General features: G+C 45.0%; 1 protein-coding gene across 2 annotated transcripts in view; it reads left to right on the forward strand.

Annotated features, from left to right (window-relative positions):
• The first annotated feature begins 1,914 nt into the window (after window positions 1-1,914).
• RAB28 (RAB28, member RAS oncogene family) overlaps window positions 1,915-26,869 on the forward strand; it is a 177,329-nt gene continuing 152,374 nt past the window's right edge. The window contains exon 1 of one of the 2 annotated variants that reach the window (XM_077477777.1): window positions 1,915-2,114. In XM_077477777.1, the coding sequence (XP_077333903.1) occupies window positions 2,040-2,114 (75 nt within the window). In that variant the 5' untranslated portion in view covers window positions 1,915-2,039. The remainder of the gene's footprint in view (window positions 2,115-26,869) is intronic. The other variant, XM_077477776.1, reaches the window with a different exon arrangement.

Raw genomic sequence — 26,869 nt, forward strand, 5'->3', positions numbered from 1 at the left:
ATTGAGTTGGCCGACCCTATGCAGCTATAGCAGCTTCAACTGTTCTGGGAAGGCTGTCCACAAGGTTTAGCAGAGTCTCTATGTGAATGTTTGACCATTCTTCCAGAAGAGCATTTGTGAGGTCAGGCACTGATGTTGGGTGAGAAGGCCTGGCTCGCAGTCTGCACTCTAATTCATCCCAAAGGTGTTCTATTGGGTCAAGGTCAGGATTCTGTGCAGGTCAGTCACGTTCCTCCACCCCAAACAGGCTCATCCATGTCTTTATGGACCTTGCTTTGTACACTGGTCCAAATCATTTGGTGGAGGGGGGATTGTGGTGTGGGGTTGTTTTTCAGGGGTTGGACTTGGCCCCTTAGTTCCATTGAAGGGAACCCTTAAGGCATCAGCATTCCAAGATATTTTGGACAATTTCATGCTCCTAACTTTGTGGGAACAGTTTGGGGATGACCTAGGGTTGCCACCTGTCCAGGATTCACCCGGACAGTTTTGGTTTGGAATCATGCGTCTGGATTTCAGACTGTCTGAGACCCGGACACATTATTCAGATCGAACTAAGTCTCCCCCTTCTCTCTCCAGCCTCTAAGTTAGTACACTAAGGTAAATCGGGGTTCTCAGAGCACTCATTACATCAGAGCTCCTCTTTGTACACCAGAGCATCCCTTATGTCAGAGTCCCCAGAGTTCTCCTTTACATCAGAGCCTGCAGAGTCCCTCCTTACAGTGAAAAGGAACTCTGTGAGTTCAGGTGTGAAAGGGGAACTCTGTGGACTCTGATGTAAAGGGGAACTCTGTGGACTCTGATGTAAAGGGGAACTCTGTGGACTCTGATGTAAAGGGGAACTCTGTGGACTCTGATGTAAAAGGGGAACTCTGTGGACTCTGATGTAAAAGGGGAACTCTGTGGACTCTGATGTAAAAGGGGAACTCTGTGGACTCTGATGTAAAAGGGGAACTCTGTGGACTCTGATGTAAAAGGGGAACTCTGTGGACTCTGATGTAAAAGGGGAACTCTGTGGACTCTGATGTAAAAGGGGAACTCTGTGGACTCTGATGTAAAAGGGGAACTCTGTGGACTCTGATGTAAAGGGGAACTCTGTGGACTCTGATGTAAAGGGGAGCTCTATTGGTAGGGAAAAAAGGACGTCAATTTTATTTGGGTACAGCGTCACATGAACGCACAATAGTCAGTTGGACCCCTTTCACACTGGGGCGGGGTGTGTTAGCGGTAAAGCACTGCTAGCTTTATGGTGGTGCTTTTTCGGCCGCTAGCAGCTGAAGAAAGGGTTAATAGCGCCCGTCAGCGCTTTGCAGACTTTGGAAGCGCTGCCCATTCATTTCAATGGACAGGGGTGTGTGTACAGCACTCCGCACCGCCCCAAAGATGCGTCTTGTAGGCCTTTTTTCCCCGTCCCGCTAACAAACCGCCCCATGTGAAAGTACTCGGGATTTCACACTGGGGCTGCAGAAGAGGCGCTTTCTTTATCGCTAAAACGCCTCAGTGGGAAAGGGGTCTTAAAGTAACGCAGTGTCATGTCACTAAAAATGGCCTGGTAATGAAGGGGGGTAAATCTTCCAGAACTTGTTAATAGTGAGAACTTGGTGTAGAGGAATGATACAGGTGAGGTGAGTTCTTTATTATGGAGAGTGCGCAGTACAACAAACATGGCAGTTGCTCCCCTCACACAGCCCTCTGCCCGTCTACAGGGTGGCCGGGGCGCTGTTGTCGGTTTATATTACATCGGAATGTTCCACATTTCTCTAGGATAGGGAGAGGAAACAAGAAAAGAATCGTGTAATCTTCAGCAATAGGAGGTGATAGACGTGTGGACAATGTACTGAGAGCCGTCCGATCACTCCGGACCCCCGGCCCGTACGTTTCCCCGGCCCGCACTTCGTTCCCTGTGTTCTGGGTGACGGTGGTATGGTGGTATGCCCCAGGACACTGACAGGCCGGAAGATGGCGTCTGGTTGCTTAGCAGTGAGGCTGTAAATCCGGTGTAGTGGTGTCATCATAATCGCCGAGAGCGGAGCCCGGCCGACATGTCTGACTCGGAGGAGGAGAGCCAGGACCGCCAGCTGAAGATTGTCATCCTGGGGGATGGGGCCTGCGGGAAGGTCAGTGCACCCCACACTGCCAGGGGCCCCAATAATGACTACTGCCAGGGGCCACATCACTCTATACGCACACTGCAAGGGGCCACATCACTCTATACACACTGCTAGGGGCCACATCACTCTATACACACTTCTAGGGGCCACATCACTCTATACACACTGCTAGGGGCCACATCACTCTATACACACTGCTAGGGGCCACATCGCTCTATACACACTGCTAGGGGCCACATCGCTCTATACATACTGCTAGGGGCCACATCGCTCTATATACACACTGCTAGGGGCCACATCGCTCTATATACACACTGCTAGGGGCCACATCGCTCTATATACACACTGCTAGGGGCCACATCGCTCTATATACACACTGCTAGGGGCCACATCGCTCTATATACACACTGCTAGGGGCCACATCGCTCTATATACACACTGCTAGGGGCCACATCGCTCTATATAACACACTGCCAGGGGCCACATCGCTCTATATACACACTGCTAGGGGCCACATCGCTCTATATACACACTGCTAGGGGCCACATCGCTCTATATACACACTGCTAGGGGCCACATCGCTCTATATACACACTGCTAGGGGCCACATCGCTCTATATACACACTGCTAGGGGCCACATCGCTCTATATAACACACTGCTAGGCGCCACATCGCTCTATATAACACACTGCTAGGGGCCACATCGCTCTATATAACACACTGCTAGGGGCCACATCGCTCTATATAACACACTGCTAGGGGCCACATCGCTCTATATAACACACTGCCAGGGGCCACATCGCTCTATATAACACACTGCCAGGGGCCACATCGCTCTATATAACACACTGCCAGGGGCCACATCGCTCTATATACACACACTGCCAGGGGCCACATCGCTCTATATACACACACTGCCAGGGGCCACATCGCTCTATATACACACACTGCCAGGGGCCACATCGCTCTATATACACACACTGCCAGGGGCCACATCGCTCTATATACACACACTGCCAGGGGCCACATCGCTCTATATACACACACTGCCAGGGGCCACATCGCTCTATATACACACACACTGCCAGGGGCCACATCGCTCTATATACACACACACACTGCCAGGGGCCACATCGCTCTATATACACACACACACTGCCAGGGGCCACATCGCTCTATATACACACACACACTGCCAGGGGCCACATCGCTCTATATACACACACACACTGCCAGGGGCCACATCGCTCTATATACACACACTGCCAGGGGCCACATCGCTCTATACACACACTGCCAGGGGCCCCAATAATGACTACTGCCAGGGTCCATATCACTCTATACACACTGCTAGGGGCCACATCACTCTATACACACACTGCCAGGGGCCACATCACTCTATACACCATACACACTGCTAGGGACCCAATAACTGCCTCCTGCCAAGGGCCCCACTATTCCATACTGCCATGGGTCCATCCACTGTATTCACTCTACCCATTGCCAGGGCCCTATCATTGCCTACTGCCAGGAGCCCCACCAGTGGACCAACTTTAAGGGGCCCTAGCACTGTATGCACTGAACGCAGTGCCAGGGGCCCCATTACTGAGTGTGCTGTACCCACTGCTAGTGGCCCCATTCATCACCATCACTTGACCCAGTGCCACAGACCCCATTACTACCCACTGCTAGAGACTCCATCATTCTCACCCTACCTACTGCCAGGGACCCCATCACTGTATTCACTCCCAGGGTATATGTACCCCATTACCCCCGCTGTGCCCACTATCAATACCTTTATTTCTGTCCAATACCAGAGACTTGTACTCTGTCTTCTCCTGCTCTACATACTTCCAGGTATATATACCCCATCATCTTCCTATGTTTTTACCCCATCACCCAGCTCCTGGTGTCAGGGGCCTGTACCCCCGGTGTCATCGGGCTCCTGGTGTCAGGGGCCTGTGCCCCCGGTGTCATCGGGCTCCTGGTGTCAGGGGCCTGTGCCCCCGGTGTCATTGGGCTCCTGGTGTCAGGGGCCTGTGCCCCATCACATCCCCATTGTCTACATCCAAGGATACATACCCCATCATCTTCTCACTCTACCTCCAGGGGTGCAAAATGCTGTAAATAAAGAATGCTTTTAAAAATAGAAGTGTTAATAGTTTATTTTTTATCAACTTATCAAAATGAGTATAAAATTAAAAGTAAACGAACACAAGATAAATCCAAATCAAACCCTTGCCTTCAAACCAGCATCAGTTCTTCTAGGTACACTTACACACAATGTTTGAAGGAACTCTGCAGGTAGGTTGTTCAAACATCTGTAGGAGAACTAAGTACAGATCGTCTGTGGATGTAGGTTGCCTTAAATCCTTCTGTCTCTTCATGTAATCCCAGACAGACTGGATGATGTTGAGATCAGGGCTCTGTGAGGGCCAAACCATCACTTCCAGGACTCTTCTTTACCCCGAAAGTAGTTTTTAATGACATTGGCTGTATGTTTGGGGTGATTGCCATGCTGCAGAATAAATTTGGGGCATATCACACACCCCCCTGATGGTAAGGCACGATAGGTAAGTATCTGCCTGTATTTCTCAGCATTGAGGACACCATTGATCGGGCAACATTGAGGACCGTTGACACAGTGGTCGGAAACTTAAAGTGGAAGTTCAACCAAAACGTAACTAATGCTAAACCTACTTGGAGCCACATTCTAAAACAAATCTATCTTGCCCCCTGTAAAGAAGAAATTGCTATACAGGCCTTTTCTGAGGCCAATCCAGGCTGATCTTCAGCAGCACCCTCTGTGTACAGGAGAAAACCAACAACAGCTGGGAAGTGACATCACCCATTGAGTTACTATGGGGCTTCAGTTGTCGGCTGCCTCCTCTGCACCTGGCTACACAGAGAAGCCGCTGCTAACAACTCAGTGTGGGACCGGAACAGCTACAGAATAGGTAAGTACAGCGATTTCCTCTTTACAGGGCTAGATAGATTAGGCTTAGAATGTGGCTGTGAGCAGGTTTAGAGTCAGGTGTTGGCTGAACTTCTACTTAAACCACTTGCCGACCACCGCACGCTGATATGCACAGGCACAATGGCAGCGGTGGGCAAATGGGCGTAACTGTATGTCCCCTTTAATTGATGGAGCTAGTGGGCACGTGCGCACCCCGGCCGCGTACAGCGTGACCGTACCCACGTGTCCCGCAGATTCTATGTCCGCCGGTGTCCCGCGATTGTGTCACAGAGCCTCAGAACGGGGAGATGCCTATGTAAACAAGACCTTTTCCCCGCTCTGCCTAGTGACATGACAGGGATCTACTCTGCTCCCTGTCATCGGGAGCAGTGATCGCTGTCATGTCAGTGGTAGCCCATCCCCCCCACAGTTAGAATCACTCCCTAGGACACACTTAACCCCTTGATTGCCTCCTAGTGCTTAACCCCTTCCCTGCCAGTGTAATTTATACAGTAATCAGTGCATTTTTATAGCACTGATCGCTGTATAAATGACAATGGTCCCAAAATATTGTCAAAAGTGTCCATAATGTCACAGTCGCGATAAAAATCGCAGTTCGCCATTACTAATAAAAATCTATCCCCTATTTTGTAGCCGCTATAACATTATAGCCAATCAATATACGCTTTTTGTGATTTTAATATTTTTTTTTTTTAAATATGTAGAAGAATACGTATCAGCCTAAACTGAGGAAAACATTTTTTTTTTTAGATATATTTTTTTGGGATATTTACTATAGCAAAAAGTAAAAAATATTGCTTTTTTTTCAAAATTGGTGCTTTTTTTTTTTGCTTATAGTGCAAAAAATAAAAACCGCAGAGGTGATCAAATATCACCAAATAAATCTCTATTTGTGGGGGGAAAAAGGACGTAAATTTTGTTTGGGTACAACGTCACACGACCGCGCAATTTTCAGTTAAAGCGACGCAGTGCCAAATCGCAAAAAGTGCTCTGGTCAGGAAAGGGATAAAATCTTCCGGGGCTGAAGCTGTTAATAGAGCAGATGAAAAACACATCATGCTTACTTCCCTTCGACATCAGAAGATGTCCAGCGGTGCCATCAGCCCACAACTGATGGAAACCAGTGGGACCCAATTGCGTTCATCTGTCTGGAGAAGTCAGACTAGAAGAGGTCTTCATGGAAGAATTGTGGCCAAGAAGCCCTACCTCCGATGTGGAAACAAGGCCAAGCGACTCAAAAACCTAGGAACTGTTGAGTCAAAAAGTTGAAACATTTGGCTGTAGCAGGAGGCCGTTTTTCATTTACTTTCTATTATGTTAATTGATAAATGTAAACTATCAACACTTCTATTTCTGAAAGAATTCTTCATTTACAGTATCTTTTCACACCTGCCTAAAACCTTTGCACAGTACTGTGTACCCCGCCATACCCCACACTACCTACTTTGATGGATCACCATTGTTTTCCCATTCTACCTACTTCCATGGACATATACCCCATCATCTTCCCATGCCTGGATCTCATCACCCAGCTCCTGCTGTCAGTGGCATGTACCAAATCCCATCCCCACTGCCAGACATTTGTACCCCATCACCATCTTAGGGGACATGTACCCCCGTAGCCTCCATTCAGCCAACTTCCAGGGTCTTGGCAGTACCGCCTAACAACCAGCCATAATTTCTCTGCCCACCCAGGTATATGAACATTACATGGGAGCAGGGGCGGACTGACCATTGGGCCACTCGGCACTGCCCGAAGGCCCCATGCCACAAGGGGACCCCATCAGGGTTGCCAGCCTCAGTAAAACCAGGGACAGAATGTAAAAATCTTTTTTTTTTTTTTTTTTTTTTTTTTTTTACATCTGTCTCTGAAACATCCCTTACCGACATCGTTTTGGTATAAAAATCCTGAGGTTATAGCTGCCCCACCTCTCCAGTACCTTCTCAGCCAATAGAAACATGTCTGTGTATACTGTGTGATTGTATACTGTGTTTGTGTATACTCTGTGGCTCCATAATCTTGGATTGCCTGGGGGCCCCATAATCTCATTGCCCGGGGCCCCATGAGTTTTCAGTCTACCCCTGCATGGGAGCCATTATCCATAAAGCCTTCACCTATATTACACCTTCACCTATATTACAGAATCTTCTATCTAACTGCTTCAACCTATAAGTCACCTTCCAGAAACACCAGATATTTGGGGCAAGCCTAAACTTCCCTACATCCCATGATCTCACAGGCCCTGAAATGTCTAAGGCTCCATTCACACTTGTGTGACTTTAAAAAGGGTGCAATTTTCATTGCAATGTTACAGTGCGACTTGATGTGACTTTGCATGAGTGCGGCTTTGTTACAACTTTGGCCAATGTGATTTTTTTGTTTGTGATTGTTTTTGTTTGTGCTCCACAAAGTTGCAAGAGTGCAGAATAGAAAAATTGAAAATTTCAAACTTGCAGAACAATTAAAATTTGGATCGGTTTAAAAAAATAATTGACCGATTAGATTTCTGTGTGAAAAACAGCTGGTTGTCAGCAGCTTTCCTCACTGACAGCTGAATTTAAATAAAAGATTGCCAGGCCCTTTGGTATAGATTTTAAGGGGAACCCCATGCCAAAAAAATAAATGGCGTGGGGTCACCTCCAAATCCATACCAGACCCTTATCCGACCATGCAGATCAGGAATGGGGGGGGGGGACCCAAATCATGCCAGGCCACATGCCTTCAACATGGGGGGGGGGGGTTCTCTGCCCCCTCCCCCCAAAGCACCTTATCCCCATGTTGATGAGGACAAGAGCTCCCCCCCCCCCCCCCCACAACCATGGCTGGTGGTTGTCAGGGTCTGTGAGTGGGGGGTTTATCAGAATATGGAAGCCCCCTTTAACAAGGGCCCACCAGATCCTGGCACCCCCCATGTGAATGAGTAGAGGTACATAGTAGATAGTAAAAACACAAAACAGGTAGCTATATAAGAGGTGGCAGATGGTGGAACTGGCAGATGGCAGGAGTCTTCGTTGGAACCGGAGTTTTTATTTATTTATTTATTTTTTATTCTCAGGTAGGCCAGCAGGCGTAGGGATGGATGATGGTTTGCACTGTTTTTTTTTTTTTTTTTTGCAGCCTATTCATTTGATGCATGCAGTGCATTCACTACATTTAAACACGCACCACACCAAATCGCATAGTATCTGCATTTGGGGAGCCATTAACATTACATTGGCACCTACAGCATATTGCACACACAGTGTGGTGTGGGGAATGTGCCTTTCCCACACGGAGTTCTGGTGTGAACCCACCCTAAGGCTAGGTTCACACGTGTGTGTGTGTGTGTGTGTGTGTGTGTGTGTGTGTGTGTGGCTGCAGGTGCGAGAATCACATCTGTTCCCGCACCCACAACCACAACCCAAAATGCGCTGCTCTTTGGAGACGCACGGGACTGACATTCATTCTGAATGGCACCCCTGCGCATCTCAGCACCCAGAGCGGGTGCGGGAACTGCGAGGGAAATCGTATGGTCAAAAAGACCATACGATTTCCCTGCGGCTGTGTTTTTGAAAACTTGCATACATCCCCTTTTTATTTTTTGTGGAAACCCAGACACAGCAGCTCATTAATTGAATAGGCTACCACGCCCGCCCAGATGCCGCCCGCTCAAAAAGCAGAGGCGTGAACCTAGGGTCAGGGGTCTTTTTTTTTTTTCCAATTTAATTTAATTGGAAAAACTTTATTCTTGGGTAAAAGTTCTGTGAAAACATTCATAAATAGATCATTGAGTGTTCTAAATATACAGAATTGTATTCTTGGTGTGTTGGCCTTGGATACATTTCTTTGTATTTTGAAGAAATCCTAATTAATATTTCATGCCACTTTCCTTACACTGGCATAGTCACCTAATCTGGAAAGTAAGATGAAAAAGCAATTAGTATCTGATGACAGACAGCTTTTCTGTATAGGATGTTACCAGACAAACCTCCAGTATACAGAATACGGCACAGGTGGAATAATATACAGAATACGGCACGGGTGGAATAATATACAGGATACGGCACGGGTGGAATAATATACAGAATACGGCACGGGTGGAATAATATACAGGATACGGCACGGGTGGAATAATATGCAGGATACGGCACGGGTGGAATAATATGCAGGATACGGCACGGGTGGAATAATATGCAGGATACGGCACGGGTGGAATAATATGCAGGATACGGCACGGGTGGAATAATATGCAGGATACGGCACGGGTGGAATAATATACAGGATACGGCACGGGTGGAATAATCTATAGAAGGGCATTTGTCTGGCAAGAACATTTGTAGGATTTAAAGGGCAGTGTCCTCTAATAGATTTGGTGGAAGGGAGATTGATCGAGGTGGGTTGGCTCAGATGCCTTTCATTGCTCCTACACTGTGCATATAGATAGAGAATTTTAGGAGATTTCCCTTCTCGCTTCAGTAAAAAATATGTGTTTTTAATGGAACTTTCCCTTAAATTTGGTAAATGTGGTGAAAATTCACTTTGCAAAGAACAGCCAATCATGTGCAAATAAAAAAAAAATATATATATTTTTGCTTGCACATGGTGGGATGATGAAAGTCAGCAAAGCTTCATCTTGTTTACTAAGCTAAGGGAAAATTCTTTTGCAAAGTAAACAACCTATTTGCCTTTAGTAAATCAACCTATTGGGATAGCTAGTAACAGTTGGTCACAATGAATTGCACTTGTTTTGTAATATTGAATATGTTCTAGTGAGTGTCAGAATCATACCCCAACATTTATAGCCGCGTTAATCTGATGCCATGTACACACGGTTGGACATTTCGACGACAAAATCTGTTGGATTTTTTCAGACGGATTTTGTCCCAAACTTGACTTGCATACACACGGTCGCACAAAGTTGTCGGAAAATCTGATCGTTCAGAACTAGGCGACGTAAACCACGTACGACAGGGGACCAGTAACCAATAGCTTCCATCTCGTAATTTATTCTGAGCATGCGTGGCACTTTGTGCATCAGATTTGTCTACACACGATCGGAATTTAAACAAAACAATTTTGTTGTTGGAAAATTTTAGACCCAACTCTCAAATTCCAACGCAAAAATTCCGATGGAGCCCACACACGATCGGAATTTCCGACAACACAATGCAATTGCACATTTTCCGTCAGAAAGTCCGAGGCATAAGTCTTTGTTAGCTCCCAGACTTCCTGGCACCCTGGTGAATGTCATAGATACATTTTCACATCAAACCCATGTTGTGATGGAGGAAATACGAGACCCTTGTAATCCCTTTGGGGGGGGGGGGGGGGGGGGGTGAATGTAAAAGGACATGCACCTACCTATATCCTCTTACATCAGGTGAGGTCAGTAAAATTGGACCTGGACATAAAGTGGTAGATTTACTAATGCTGCAGAGTGCAAAATCTGGTGCAGCTGTGCATGGTAGTCGATCAGCTTCTAACTTCTTCAGCTTCAATTAAAGCGGTAGCAAGCTGCATTAACCACTTGCTGGCCAGCTGCCGCAGTATTTGGCTCGGCTGCGTGAATTTCCGTCATTGTATGTCTGGCGTGTACATGGCGATCTGTGGGCGTATGCCGTTTTGCTAGCGGGGGAGCCAATCAGTGGGTGCGACGGACTTGATGTCCACCAGCCACCCACCATTGCTCCACAGAGAGGCAGAACGGGGATCGGCCAGTGTAAACAAAGCAGAACCACGTTCTGTCAGGGGAGTAGAGTGAGATTGTCTGTCTGTTCCTAGTGAATAGGAACAGCGATCTCTCTCTCTACTCCGTCAGTCCCCCCCCCCCCCCCCCCCCAGTTAGAAGGCACCACTTTATGGAACACTTAACCCCTCGATCGCCCCTGGTGTTACCAACTTCTCTGCCAGTGACATTTATACAGCAATCGGTGCATTTTTATAGTAGTGATTGCTGTATAAATGTCGCTGGTTCCTAAAAAAGAAAAAAAAGTGTCTGTCAAAAGTGTCCAATCTTTCAGCCGCAATGTCGCTAAAAAATCGCAGCTTACCACCATTATTAGTAAAAAAAGAAAAAAAAAATGCCATAAATCTATCCCATATTTTGTAGACGCGATAACTTTTGCACAAACTAATCAATATACGCCAATTGGGATTTTTTTTTGTTTACCAAAAATATGTAGAAGAATACACATTGGCCTAAACTGAGAAAATTTATTTTTTATTTTTTGGGGGATATTTATTATAGAAAAAAAGTAAAAAAAAAATAATGTATATATATTTTTAAATTGTCTCTCTTTTTGTTTATAGCGCGAAAAATAAAAATAGCAGAGGTGATCAAATACCACCAAAAGAAAGCCTTAATTTGTGGGAAACAAAAAGAGATCAATTTTGTTTGGGTACAGCGTCGCACGACCGTGCAGTTGTCAGTTAAATTGACGCAGCGCTGTATCGCAAAAAAAATGGTCTGGTCAGGAAGTGGTTAAATCCTTCTGGGGCTGAAGTCATTAGAAAGAATAAATAGGCAGTGGGGCAGTTTAAATTATAATGTGCTAGTATGCATCACATACTACCATCAGCCTCCATGTAACAGTTTTTAGGCTGGTGCGAAAAACAAAATAAACAAAATGGGAAAAAAATAAAAATGAAATAATTAAAACCTATCAAATTGTTTTGTGCACTTTAGGAACAGATTCGATCTGTTGTCATCCTAAATGCATATAAAGTGATTCTAAAGCAAATACAGTGCATCCGGAAAGTATTCACAGCAATTCACTTTTTCCACATTTTGTTATGTTACAGCTTTATTCCAAAATGGATTAAATTCATTATTTTCCTCATCATTCTACAAACAATCCCCCATAATGACAACGTGAAAGAAGTTTGAAATCTTTGCAAATTTATTTAAAAAAATCACATGTACAGAAGTATTCTCACTCTTTGCCGTGACACTGAAAATTGAGCTCAGGTGCATCCTGTTTCCGCTGATGATCCTTGAGATGTTTCTACAAATTGATTGGAGTCCACCTGTGGTAAATTCAGTTGATTGGACCTGATTTGGAAAGGCAAACACCTGTCTATATAAAAGGTCCCACAGTTAACAGTGCATGTCGGAGCACAAACCAAGCCATGAAGTCCAAGGAATTGTCTGTAGACCTCTGAGACAGGATTGTATCGGGGCACAGATCTGGGGCAAGGTACAGAAAAAGCGCTCATCATGCTGTGGGGATGTTTTTAGCAGCAGAAACTGGGAGACTAGTCAGGATCGAGGGAAAGATGAATGCAGCAATGTACAGAGACATCCTTGATGAAACCTGCTTCAGAGCACTGTGGACCTCAGACTGGGGTGAAGGTTCATCTTTCAACAGGACAACAACCCTAAGCACACAGCCAAGATAACAAAGGAGTGGCTACCGGACAACTCTTTGATTGTCCTTGAGTGGCCCAGCCAGAGCCCAGACTTGAACCCCATTGAACATCTCTGGAGAGATTTGAAAATGGCGGGGCACCGACGCTCCCCATCCAACCTGATGGAGCTTGAGAGGTCCTGCAAAGAAGAATTTGAGAAACTGCCCAAAAATAGGTGTGCCAAGCTTGTAGCATCATACTCAAAAAGACTTGAGGCTGTAATGCCCTGTACACACGAACCGTTGGAAATTTCGATGGAAAAGGTCCGATCGGATTATATTGTCGGAAATTCCAATCGTGTGTGGGCTCTATCTGACTTTTTCCGTCTGAATTTCCCACGGAAAAAATTGGAGAGCAGGATCTAAAATTTTCCGACCAAAAAAATCCGATTGGACTTTTTTCGATCGTTTGTAGAGAATTCCAACGGACAAAGTGCCACGCATGCTCAGATCAAATTACGAGACCAAAGCTATTGGCTACTAGCCTGAACGTAGTCCCGTCGTACGCAACGAACGTCACCTCGTTCCGAATGATCGGATTTTGTGCATGCAACACCAGTTTTGGACAAAATCCGCCTGAAAGAATCTGATGGATTTTGCGGTCGGAATGTCCGAGCGTGTGTACAAGGCATAAGTGGTGCCAAAGGTGCTTCAACCAAGTATTGAACAAAGGCTGTGAATACTTATGTACTGTACACCTGATTTTTATTTTTAATAAATTTGCAAAGATTTAAAAAAAAACTTTGTTTTTCCATTCACACACAGAGTGCGACTTGGCCCCGCAAACCCGCTCTCATTGACTCACTGACTGTGATTGAGAGCAGTGGGAGCCAATGGCTCCTGCTACCGGTTGCTCTCATGCACATCAATGGATTGAGATGGGGTTCTGGAAAATATAATGGGGGCTGCACCCAGAAGCTTTTTTACCTTCGGGTAAAAGACCATGAGCCTTTACAACCACTTTAAGATATCTGTATAATTCTAGCCTTGAGAGATTGAGCAATTGATCACGTTTGGTCAGTGACATCACTCAGGATCCCTGACCAGTTTGTTTACAATCAGCAGCTGGTTGTAAATCTGTCAATGGGGTCACCCAGGATCCTTGGCTTGTTTGTTTACAACCAGCGGCTGGTCATGAATCTGTCATTTGTGACAGGAGTAGCCGTGGGAAAGCATCGTCGGGTGGCAGGGATCCTCTGTGACATCATTGACATAACTTCTACCATCCAGCTGGGAATATGATGATTTACAGGGGTTCAGGCAGGTGAACTGGCCTAAAATGGGCAGCTTGCCCAGTTGCTTGCCAAATCTGATTGATCTCACATTTGACCCAAAGCTCATCCCTAAATCTCTCCAAAAGTCAATACAACAATTTTATTTAGATGAGTGGGGGAAAAAAGTTAGATCCTTCTTCACTTTTTATTTCCTAATGTGCCCCCACTGTGGAGATTTCCCCTTATTACTTGGTGATTGGTGGCAGCCGAGACAGGAAGTGAGAAGAAAGCACTGCAATGGAAACACAGAAATAAAAACACTACAGAGGTTCTGTCCTTTTCCTTTTCTAAGCTTTAGGAAAAATGTAGTATCCTCCTCCTTTTTAGAGTGTGCCGAGTTCTCATTCAAATTTGGCATATATGATTTAGCTTTCCATGTTTTTGACACTTGTATTAAGGACTTGGTTTTATTATTTCCTTATGCACATTTAGCTCATTAATGGCTCATTCGGAAGTCTGGGTTGCCTGGATGGAAGGTCTGATGTTCTGGGCTATGTTCTTGAAATGTATTTTGTACTCGTCATGACAGCCAATAGTCAGTCGGGATGGAGAAATCACTGTGAACTTTATAAAATAATCTATCTAAACACAGCAACATTTCTGGCCGCGGAAAAGCAAGTGTAATCATTTTGGCTGTGAGTGTTTGATTTCACACCCAGCAGAATGTCCATTTTCCATCGACAACATGGCAGCTTATTCTCAGATCTGGTGATTTCATAAGAGCTGATGGCAATTAAGCCTTTTTCCATGATGATGCCTTTTAAGAATTTGGCAGACTTCACCATGGGGGAGTTAAATAAAATATATATAAAACAAAAAAAAAAAAAAAACAACTCTTAGAAATGTCAAGAGGTTATTTCTCACTAAATTATTGCTTTGATAAAATATTTCTTGAATTGTTAATGGCATCATGGTGATGATATGTGCTAGTCTATTCCATCAGATTTAGTAAAGTGTGCTTTTTACCTTTTGGGGTTTCAAAAAGTATGTTGCACACGCTGATCTGTTAAATCTGAATGCAAGATTTGTTTTGTTTCGTTTCGCTTAGAATGGGGATGGGTTAAAGTAATATTAAAGGCGTTTTTTTTTTTTTTTTTTTTTTTTTAAATAACAAACATGTTATACTTACCTGCTCTGTGCAAAACCACTGCACAGAGCAGCCCCAGTCCTCCCCTTCTTGTGTCCCCCTGACGACGCTTCTTCGCACACCAAGCTTTCTCCTCATTGGCTCACTGCTTGTGATTGAAAGTAGCGAGAGCCACTAGGTCCCGCTGCTGGAGGGAGAGACCCGGGTGAACTGAGGTTCCCATGCTTATCACTGGAGGAAGGTAAGTATTAGGGGGGCTGCTACATGTAGAATATTTTACCACCACTTTAAGCTCATTTTGTCAAGATTTATTGCTCTCTATGTTCCTGCTGTGGGGCTTCACCTCTCTATTTTTACTGGGGACCACTGTTGCTGTGACATAAAACTAGTGGAAATCCAACTATTCTACTTATTTTTTTTATTATATATATATATATATATATATATATATATATATATATATATATATATATATATATATATATATATATATATATATATATATAAAATATTATTATATATATATTATATAATTTTTTTTTTTTTTTTTTTTATCCCATCCATTTTAGTTGTCTCGAGAGCTACAGTGTCTTTATTATTCATACTCCTTTTAAATTTTCCACAATTTTTGTCATGTTACAACCAAAAACATAAATATATTTTATTGGGATTTTATGTGATGGACCAACACAAAGTGGCACATAATTGTGAAGCAGAAGGAAACGGATACGGTAAATGGTTTTCAACTTTTTTATTAAAGATAAATATGTGAAAAGTGTGCCATGCATTTTGTATTCAGCCCCCCCTGAGTTAATACTTTGTATAACCAACTTTGGCTGAAATAACAGCTGCAATTCTTTTTGGGGATGTCTTTACCAGCTTTGCACATCTAGAGTGACAATTCTGCCCATTCTTCTTTGTAAAATAGCTGAAGCTCTGTCAGATTGGATAGAGAGCATCTGTGAACAGCAAATTTCGGTCTTGACAGAGATTCTCAATTGGATTTAGGTCTGGACTTTGACTGGGCCATTCTAACACGTGAATATGCTTTGATCTAAATCATTCCATTGTAGCTCTGGCTGTATGTTTAGGGTCGTTGTCCTGCTGGAAGGTGAACCTCCACCCCAGTCTCAAGTGTTTTGCAGACTCTAAACAGGTTTTCTTCAGAGATTGCCCTGTATTTTGCTCCATCCATCCTCCCATCATCTTTGTCCAGCTTCCCTGTCCCTGCTGAAGTAAAGCATCCCCACAACATGATGCTGCCACCACCATGTTTCACAGTGGGGATGGTGTGTTCAGGGTGATGTGCAGTGTTCGTTTTCCGCCACAAGTAGTGGTTTTCTTTTAGGCCAGAAAGTTCGGTTTTGGTCTTATCTGACCAGAGCACCTTCTTCCACATGTTTGCTGTGTCCCCCACATTGCTTCTCACAAACAGGACTTATGGATTTCTTTCAACAATGGCTTTCTTCTTGCCACTCTTCCATAAAGGCCAGATTTGTGGAGTGCATGACTAATAGATGTCTTGTGGACAGATTTTCACACCTGAGCTGTGGATCTCTGCAGCTCCTCCAGAGTTACCATGGGCCTCTTGGCTGCTTCTCTGATTAATGCTCTCCTTGCCCAGCCTGTCAGTTTAGTTGGACAACCATGTCTTGGTAGGTTTGCAGTTGTGCCATACTCTTTCCATTTCTCTTTTGTTCATTGATGGACACGGCTCCAGTAATCTTGACCGTAGGTTATTACGCCACCTTCAAGAGGACTAGGCAGAACATGTAATACATGTGAAAAGCAACATAACTTTACAGTTCATCCCAGGGGGTGGTCTCTCTGGTAATAACCCCTCAGCCTACTTCCTGCAGCACAGTTTTTTTCTGCCTAGTGAAAGAGAAGGACATAGGCTCCCTGCAGGACCATCGGTCCTGGGAATTTTTCTGGATTTTTGCCTTTTGTGCAAGATTTTAAGATCCTGTGACCTGCTATCAACAGCCGGCTGGGTGACAAGCTGGATAAATTAGATCCTTGTAGTCTCCCCAGCCTGGCCATTGAGGGTGTGCAGACCCTAGCTATGCGCTGGGTCGACCATGACATGCCCCTTAGGCTCCAGGGGCAGACGGTGAGCGCAACTCTCCGGGGCACACATATGACCGGGCTACCGATGTCTTTGTCACAGTGTGCCGTGGCCAGCAGCCACGCTGTACTGCTCGGGAGTGGGTCTGTGATAGGATGTCCCCAGCTCGTCCAGATGGTAAGTACAGCTCTTCCTGCCTTGGTGGGATTGAGCAGCTGGGCATTCCCTGGGAGGTCGATTAGGGGGTCCCTCTCCTCCCTCTCTTCTCTCCCTGTCCCTATCTTCCTCCGCCCGCCCCCCCCCCCCCCCCCGTGGGGGATGCTGCATTCCTGGACTGCTGAGCGGTGTGTGTACCTGAGCCAGGGGTCCTCCGGGGGTCTCTCACCCTGGATTGGGGGGCTGTGTCCCTGGGTGTCTGTGGTCTCTCCGCTGGTGTCTGGGGACTCCATGCATGTGCTGTCGCCATAGCGCTGTTCTGCCGCCATTATCTTGGTTCATTCATTGTGTCGGCCATTTTCTGTGTGTCTCTGTTGAAAGCATGGTCGGTGGGCATTTTCCCTATGATTGTCCACTATACAGGGCGGCCGGTGGAAATTTAGTTTTTTATCCTCAGCGCTGGTCCCTGTAGCTCAGAACAGCACATTTTTTTTGCTCGGGACACCTGGGAGCTGACACTGGACACAGGCACCTATAACCAAACAGCACAGCTCTCGGTCAAGGTGGTGAGTCCTGCGGTGGGGGCCCCTCTGTCTGCAGCAGCTAGGAGGGAGGTTGGGATTGTGCACCTGTCCTAAGTCCCCAAGGGTGGCAGACAGGGTGGGTCAGCATGGCTTCAGAAACTGGTGTTTCTTCCCCAGAACTCCCTGCAATTGCAACCGGCTCATCTGCAAACAGTGCAGTGCCTTTGGACGCTTTGTCGGCGGTCCTTGAAATGTTCGTTGCCAGGGTGGAGGCGGTGTGCAGGCGCAAAGGTGATAAAAAGCGGCCCCTGCCCGCCCCCTCCCCCCATCCTCTGGGGAGAGCTCTGACTCAGGCCCCACAGTGACTGGCGGTCCCCGCTCTGATGTGTCAGATGACGCTGACCAGGACCGATTGGACAGTGAAGGCGATTTCCCCGTCCAGGTCCGTGCAAGACAAATCGCTAGTTGGAGCACTTATCACAGCTGTGTGTGATACCCTGAAAATGCAGGATACAGCAGGATCGTCTGCTGAAGTAGTGGTCCCTTTTGGGTTCCGTAAGCCAACCCGTGCACTTAAAGGTGTTTCCGTATCTGACTTATTTCGATAAGTTCACATACAAGAAATGGGGAAGCACACAACGGACCTTCTCGGTCCCTAAAAGAATGGCGGTGCGCTACCCCTTTGAGGATAGCCTTTTTAAAAAATGGTCGGCTCCTCCGGTTGTGGACCCCCCCAGTATCCAGGTTAAATAAAGTAACCACGATCCCGGTAGAGGGGACTCCTACATTTAAGGACCCTACCGACAGGAAGGCCGGGGCAGTGGCCCGTTCCTTGTTTACGGTTGTGGGGTCAGCAATACGACCAGTACTGGCCACAGCACTAGTGTCACAGACACTTACTGAATGGGCAAAACTTTTGCACCGCAAACTGGAGAAGCGGCAAGCCTCTCCTGTCTGCATGGAACTGACAGACCAGTTAGTGCATGGCCTTAAGTACGTTTTACGCGACCCTGTATACGCTTCCTTTGCTCTGTAGGGCTTCAGTTGCAGCAGTGGTGCTGCGGAGCATGATTTGGCTAAAATGCTGGTTTGCGGACCAGGTATCTAAAACGGCCTTGACGGATCTACCCTTCCTTGGTGAGCGGCTATTTGGAGCATCATTGGATGACATTATTAAGAATATCACAGTTGGGAAGAGCACCTTGCTCCCACAGTCCAGGAAGAGTAAGGAGCCACGCCGCAGGCAAGGGCCCTCATTTTCTGCACAAAAGGGACTTTTACGTCCGTCCGGGACGTCGCCTAAACGCTCCAAGTCTGACAGGGCAACTATTGAGGGACAGAAGCATCCCTGGACTCACAAGCCTAACAAGGCAGCGAGCAAAAATGCTTCCGCAAAAAGGCTTTGTGGGGTTTGCCTTCGGGAGTTTGCAGCCCGGTGGGCCTCTCGGCTGTCCGACCAATGGGTCTGAGAACTGATTTCATCTGGCTATAAGATCTTGGCCACCAAACAGATTTTTCCCTTCCAGTATACCCTTACTCCCGGCCCGCCGGGAGGCCCTGTTGGGGGCAGTAAGGGACCTGCTGAGCCGCGGGGTGTTAGTGCCTGTTCCAGAGTCGGAAAGGTTTCGGGGGTTCTACGCCAGTCTGTTTGGATGTACCCCTTCCTTTTTGGGGACTACAATCTTGGACCTGAAAGCCCTCAATTGCTTTGTTCAAGTTCAGAATGGAATCAGTTTGCTCTGTAGTCGCTGCTCTCCGTCAGGGGGACTCCCTGGCGTCTTTGGACATCCAGGACGCATACTTGCATATACCCATATGCCTCAGGCATCAGAGATTTCTGCGACTTTTGCAGTACGGGAAACCCACTACCAGTTTGTGGCTCTCCCCTTTGGCTTGGCTTCAGCACCCCGAGTCTTTACCAAGGTGTTGGCTCCAATTTTGGCGTTGTTACAACAATGCAGGATCGCAATCGTGGGTTACCTAGACAATCTCCTCCTGAGAACAGCTTCTGCCTTAGAATTAAAGGAGGATGTGGCGATCACCATGCAAACCCTGCAGGAATTTGGGTGGCTGTTAAACCTCTAAAAGTCAGTGCTTATACCGACTCAGTGCCTGGAGTACCTAGGCTTACTGCTGGACTCCAGGATCCAGGCAGATAACGCCACGGCGGTGGTATATGTCAACTATCAAGGAGGAACAAGAAGCTTGGCTACAGCACGGGATGTCGCTCACATCCTTCGGTGGGCAGAGCGGCATGTACCGGCCCTGTCGGCCATATACATCCCGGGAGTAGAAAACTGGCAGATGGACTATCTAAGTCGCCAGATGCTGGACCCAAGAGAGTGGTCGTTTCATCCGGAGGTATTCAGGCTTCTGTGCCTGCAGTGGGGCACACCAGACGTGGATATCCTGGCCTCTCAGCTCAAACGGAAGGTGCTGAGGTTCATATCCAGGACAAAGAGAACCTTAGGCGGACACATCAGACGCGTTGGTGGCTCCATGGGCTCAGTACTGATACCATCGTACATGGAAGGCTTATACCTCCATGCGTGAGGAGATGGGGTGGCGTCCGTGCACCTATTCAGTTTCCAGGATCCTGCTGTTCCTATAGCGAGGAGTAGACCAGAAACTGGCTTTAAGCACCATCAAGGGATAGATATCAGCCTTGGCTGTCTTTTTTCCAATAAACCCTGGCGCCTCGCTCTCTGGCGAGCACCTTTTGTACAAGGGGTCTGGCAGGTAGTCCCTCCGGTGCGTCCACCCTTGCCCCCGTGGGATCTGAACCTGGTGCTTTCAGCACTTCAGAAACCACCATTTGAGAACATCAGGGAAATTCCCTTGTTGACTCTTTCCCAGAAAGTGGTCTTCCTAGTGGTTATCACATTGGCCAGGAGGGTTTCCGAACTGGTGGCTTTTTCTTTCAAGTCGCCCTGTCTTGTTATCCACAGGGATATGGTGGTGTTGCATCCGCAACCTTCTTTCTTACCAAATGTGATTTCAGCTTTTCGCCTCAATGAAGACATTGGGGGATATTTACAAAAGGCAAATCCACTTTGCACTGCAAGTGGACTTGGAAGTGCAGTCGCTGTGAATCTAAGGGGTAGATCTGAAATGAGGGGAAGCTCTGCTGATTTTATCATCCAATCATGTACAAGCTAAAATGCTGTTTTTTAGTTTCCCTGCATGTCCCCCTTGGATCTACAGCGACTGCACTTCCAAGTGCACTTGCAGTGCAAAGTGGATTTGCCTTTAGTAAATAACCCCCATTGTGTTACCATCTCTGTTTCCTAAACTGACACTTCCTAAGGAGGTGGCTCTTCATTCCCTGGACGTGGTCCGGGCTCTCTGGGTATATTTGTCTGCCACAGCTCCCTTCCGGAAGTCAGACAGTTTGTTTTGGTAGCTGGTCCCAAAAAAGGGATGGTGATCTCGTCGTCCACCATTTTCAGGTGGATCAGACAGATCGTGGTCCAAGCTTACGCCTTGAAGGGACAGGTGCCCCCCTTTCCTGTCACGGCCTACTCCACCAGGGCAATTGGGACCTCTTGGGCTTTCCGACATCAAACGTCAGTCGCTCAAGTGTGTAAGGCGGCGACTTGGTCGTCCGTTCACACCTTTACAGAGTTCTACAAAGTGGATGTAAGCGCATCTTCTGATGCCTGCTTTGGCTGCAAAGTTTTGCAAGCGGCCGTGTAATGTTGCAATTTTACACTCTTTCTTCTGTTAAGAAAAAGTTACCTTTTTTGAAGGTTTATGCACTCTGCTGCATTTGTTGACTGCAAGTTCTGATGGTGACTCCCCTGTTAGGGAGCACCGCTGGTTGTGGGTGAAGTTATGTTGCTGTTCCAGCTCCTCATTATGGCACTGCTTGGGGATGTCCCTACGGTAGAGATTACTGGAGCTGTGTCCGTCAATGAACAAGAGCGAAAATAGGATTTTTATACTCGCCGTAAAATCCTTTTCTCTAAAGTTCATTGATGGACACAGCACCCTCCCCTCCTATTGGTTTACGTTATACTGCTTGTTGACATACTGAGCTGCAGGAAGCAGGCTGAGGGGTTATGTTCTGTTTTTCACATGTATTTCATGTTCTGTCTAGTCCTCTCCTGAAGGTGGCATTATAACCTACGGTCAAGATTACTGGAGCTGTGTCCATCAATGAACTTCAGAGAAAAGGATTTTACAGTGAGTACAAAAATCCTATTGTTTGGATGATGGATTGAACAGTGCTCTGTGAGATGTTCAAAGCTTGAGATATTTTTTTTTTTTATAACCTAACCCTGCTGTAGATTTCTCCACAACTTGATTCCTGAGTCCTGACCTGTGTGGTGTGTTCCTTGGCCTTCACAATGCTGGTTGTTTACTAAGGTTCTCTACCAAACCTCTGAGGGCTTCACAGGACAGCTGTATTTATACTGAAATGAAATTACACACAGGTGGACTTTTTTTTAATTTTTTTACTAATTGGTAGGGGTTTTTCCAAAATTACAAAAAAAAACTTAGTCTAAATCTTTTTCTGACACTTGTTATACATAGAAGTTAAAGTGGTTGTAACCTTAAAGAAGTAATTCACTGCCAGCCCCTCTTGTATGCAGCCATAACACACAGTGTAAGTGTTTTTTTTTTAAAACGATGTCTCCAAATACCTTTTTTTTCAGATATCTTCAGGCCAGGTCACATGACTCCCAACTGCTCTCCTCCTCTGATCCAGGGCTACAGTGGGAGGGGTCGAGAAACTTTTCTACTAATGGGGGCGGGAGGGTGGAGATGGCTCACACAGACACAGGAGCTGACAGGCGGGGGGGGGGGGGGAAGCAGAGCAGCAGATGACGAAGGCATATAAACTGACCATAGTAATCGGGGCTCAGAGGGGACACAGGAACTGTGCTGTTTAACCTGCATTAAGGGGACAGGCTCTCTCTTCTTTTTTTATTTTATATTTTTTTGGTCTAGAACCACTTTAAAATAAACCAGTTGCCAGGTTATGGATATTCAACTGCTTACACATTCTTAACCAATTGTGAATGAGCTTTAAAACAAGCCTCCATAGGCCTCTGTAGCTGCTGCCACCATATAACTATTCCTTCTCAAAGTTCATATGAGCTTTTTAACAGCTCAGGTCATCTTGCTCCCCCTTTACAGACCACCTGCTCTGTGTTTACATAAGTGGTTAGAAAGCTGTTCGCACATAATACATTTTTTACTTCTTTTTTTTTTTTTTTTTGTTCAACCAATGGGTCGAATGGAAAAAATGAACAGATTCCTCCATGTACACAGTCGATGTGGATGGGGGAATCTCTACAAACGGCAGCCATTTGGCAGTGGATGGGGGAATCACTCCAGCTGTGCTATTGCATTCTATAGCTTGTGGCATTGATCATTTTGGGGAAAACCCAAAAGGCTGGTAGTACACAAGTCAGTCCATTGGCCCCTGCTGAACCTGCCAATTTTTAGTCCATGTATGATCAACTTAAATTACTGCTGGGGGAGTAGTGGTAATGTCCATAAACCACAATGTCCCCAAACCTTAGTAACTACTAACTGACTCCTAACTTTTATAGGTAGGTGCCATAGATGTATGCACACCATATCAATATTTGGGCTCGTTTTGTTTTAGTTTTTATTATTGATTCTCATTGATTTTCCCTCTTTGCATATGTAATTTACTACTGCTACTTGTATATGGGGTAACTTATAGTCCCATATCTATTTACGGGTGTATTGGGGAGAAGTAACATACAGTATGTAAATAACGGCAGAATTTATTGTAAGAAGGGGCTAGTGTATGGACTTGTCAGATACCTTTTGGGCTCCTAATGATAATTATAGCGAGGCTAAACTGAATGTAGCGAGTATTCCCATGTTAGATTGTGGGCGGCATTCACCGCTTCAGGGTGGAAAAAATATGGCTGTTGTTGGAATTCACCATATCTTGCAGCTGTAGGAAGTAGTTGGGTAATTGGAAGTGGGAGCGTGTTCATAAGAGTTGATATACTGGTTGTGCTGCATCAGTCCCTGAGCCTCTGACAAAGTTCAAGTGACATAACATGTAGGTAGAAGGCCGATGCACAACCAGGAAGTCTTGACCCGTCCATGCTGGCGGCCTCCTGTTGGTTTTTCACACATTGCGAGCTAACCTGGGGGAGATGCATACGGAGTGGCTTTACTTTATGATGTCATTAGTGTACTTGTAGAGTGCTTCACTTGAAATGGTTATTTTGTATTTCTTCTATTCGCAAATAATCGCTCCAACAGGTGTCTTTCTCATCAAGCTTCTTGCTGATGGTCTTGTAGCCCATTCCAGCCTTGTGCTGGTCTACAATCTTTTTCCTGACATCCTTTGTCAGCTCTTTGGTCTTTCCCATGGTGGGGAGGTTTTACTGGAAGAATGAGATTCTGTGGACAGGTGTCTTTATACACATAACGAGTTGTCGTTAGAAGCACCTTCTTAAATTGAGAGGACTTCTCTGTGTACTACATGAGCACATACAGTGCCTTGAAAAAGTATTCACACCCCTTGAAATTTTCCACATTTTGTCATGTTACAAATGTATTTTATTGGGATTTTATGTGATAGACCAACACAAAGTGGCACATAATTGTGAAGGAAAATGATAAATGGATCTCAATTTTTTTTTTACAAATATCTTTTGACAACGCCAATACTTAAAACAATACACTTCAAATAAATCATTATACATGATTTATATTCATGCAATACAGTGTTTCTTATTCAAACCAATAAAATTCACTTAATAGATAATACACTAAGCACCTCTTGTTACCTAGGTTGTTACATATAAAATTCATTAAAACTTTATGATCAAATCACAACTGGTCAGGGTTGATGGGAAGATGGATGGAGCCAAATACAGCGCAATCTTAGAAGAAAACCTGTAAGCCCATGTACACACGGTCGGAGATTCTGCCAACCAAATCCGTCGGATTTTGTCCGTCGGATTTAGTCCGACGGATTGTGTCCGAAACTGTTGCATACACACGGTCGGACTAAGTTGTCGAAAAATCCGATCTTTCAGAACGCGATGACGTAATTTTGTTATGATGGGACTAAATTCAGGCTAGTAGCCAATAGCTTTGATGTAGGAATTTGATCTGAGCATGCGTGGCACTTGGTCCGATCAAAATTCGCTACACATGATCGGAGTATGTCCGATCGAACCAGTTGGTCGGGAAATATTTCCAACATGTTGAAAAATTGGGTCCGACGGATATTCGGACAGAATCAGTCCAATGCATACCACACACAGTTGGATTATCCGACGACACGGTCCGATAGGACACATTCCGACGGATTCTCTGTCCGTGTGTACAAGGGCTAAGTCTGCAAAAGACTTGAGACTGGGGCGGAGGTTCACCTTTCAGCAGGACAACAACCCTAAACATACAACCAGAGCTACAATGGAACGGTTTAGATCAAAGCATATTCATGTGTTAGAATGACCCAGTCAAAGTCCAGCCAGACCTAAATCCAATTGAGAATCTGTGGCAAGACTTGAAAATTGCTGTTCAGACACTTTCCAATCTGATAGCTTGAGCTATTTTGCAAAGAAGAACGGGCAAAAATGTTACTAGATGTGCAAAGCTGGTAGAGACATCCCCAAAAGACTTGCAGCTGTAATTGCGGTGAAAGGTGGGTCTACAAAGTATTGACTCAGGGGGGCTGAATACAAATGCACCCCACAATTTTCACATAATTTATTGTTAAAAAATTTGAAAAACATTTATCATTTTCTTTCCAGTTCACAATTATGTGCCACTTTGTGTCGGTCTATTACGTAAAATACATTTACGTTATTGGATGTAAGATGACAAAATGGGAGAAATTTCAAGGGGTATGAATACTTTTTTGAGGCACTGTACTGTAGCCAGTCTGCGGGAGCCAAATTATTGTTGATTTGTTGGGATCAAATACATATTTTATCCAATGAACTGCAACTCCAATTCATAACCTATTTTATATCATGTGTTTTTTCTGGATTTTTGTTTGATATTTTGTCTCTATCATTTAAAATACACCTGTGATAAAACATATATAGACCCTTTATTTCTTTATAAGTGGGAAAACATACAAAATCTGCAGGGGATCAAATAATTATTTTTCCGAATGTAATGGAGGAATTTCTGAAAAAAAAACAGGTGGAAAGACTTTATAATTTTGTAGAATTGATATATAAATACCATTTTAGATTATTTTCAACTTTTGCAGAAATGTGTTGAAAATTAGCTATAAACTATTTTGTGAGTAGTCAGAATTGTCAGAATAAATATATGCCGTGAAAAAGCCATCGAAATGTCCATTTCAAGCTTTGATAAATACGCCACTATGTATAGCTTGGGACTAAATATACAGTTGTAAAAACCATAAAATTCCAACTTAGTCATGCTCTGTTTGTCATTGATGGAGAAGTGGAAGTTATGCCCTTTTACCCACTGTTAATCATAGTCAAAGACTCTGGTAGTTTTACGATCCTCTAATGGATGATAACTATAGTTTCCAACAATTTTAATCCTGCAAATTTGATATTATATGAGCAAATGTAACCGTTTGTGATCTGATTTGTGGTTTAATTAAAACCGCGGACAAGGCAGATTTAAGCTTAGAGACTCATAACTCTGCACTCCTAATCCGATGCTGTGGGAATACATATCATTTTATAAAAAGACAAATATTATTAAAGAAAAAATAAAAAGCCCTTTGGTAATCCTGCCTAAGCAAAACAAAAAAAAAAAGTACAGATCGCAATTAGACCTCCAAAAATTCAACTTTAAAGGGAATGTATAGTACTTTACATATTTTTGTCAATTTAATATAATCAGGACTCGGAAATAAAATGCACTTTTTTTTTTTCCTTAGTTTTTTATTTATTTATTTTTTAATGCCATTTTGGTCAGATAAATATGAAATGTGGCAAATTAATATTTAATCCTTATTTTTTGTAGCCAGCAGGTGGCAAGTGTGAGGCAACAAAGACGGCTAAGTTACAAGCTATTTTTACAACTATGTTGTGAATAGCCTGTGTTGTGTCCTGAATAGCAGGATATCAGGTTATACACATGAATAAGATGGAGAGATAGACTTCATTCTCTCTCTTCAAAAATATATGAGGTTTGATTTACTAAAAGCAAATAAGCTGCTCACTTTGCAGGGGAATTTTCACTTGGCTACTGACTTTCATCATCCAATGTCAAGAACACACTCTCTGGGGCGGGTATGCTATAAAGTCCTGGGCTGCTCGCCGCTCCTGGAGGGCGACCTGGGGGCCTGCA

This window comes from Lithobates pipiens, unplaced genomic scaffold (genome assembly GCF_037356315.1).
Source record: "Lithobates pipiens isolate NorthernLeopardFrog02 unplaced genomic scaffold, aLitPip1_a1.2 Scaffold_13, whole genome shotgun sequence".
Taxonomy (NCBI): Eukaryota; Metazoa; Chordata; class Amphibia; order Anura; family Ranidae; genus Lithobates; species Lithobates pipiens.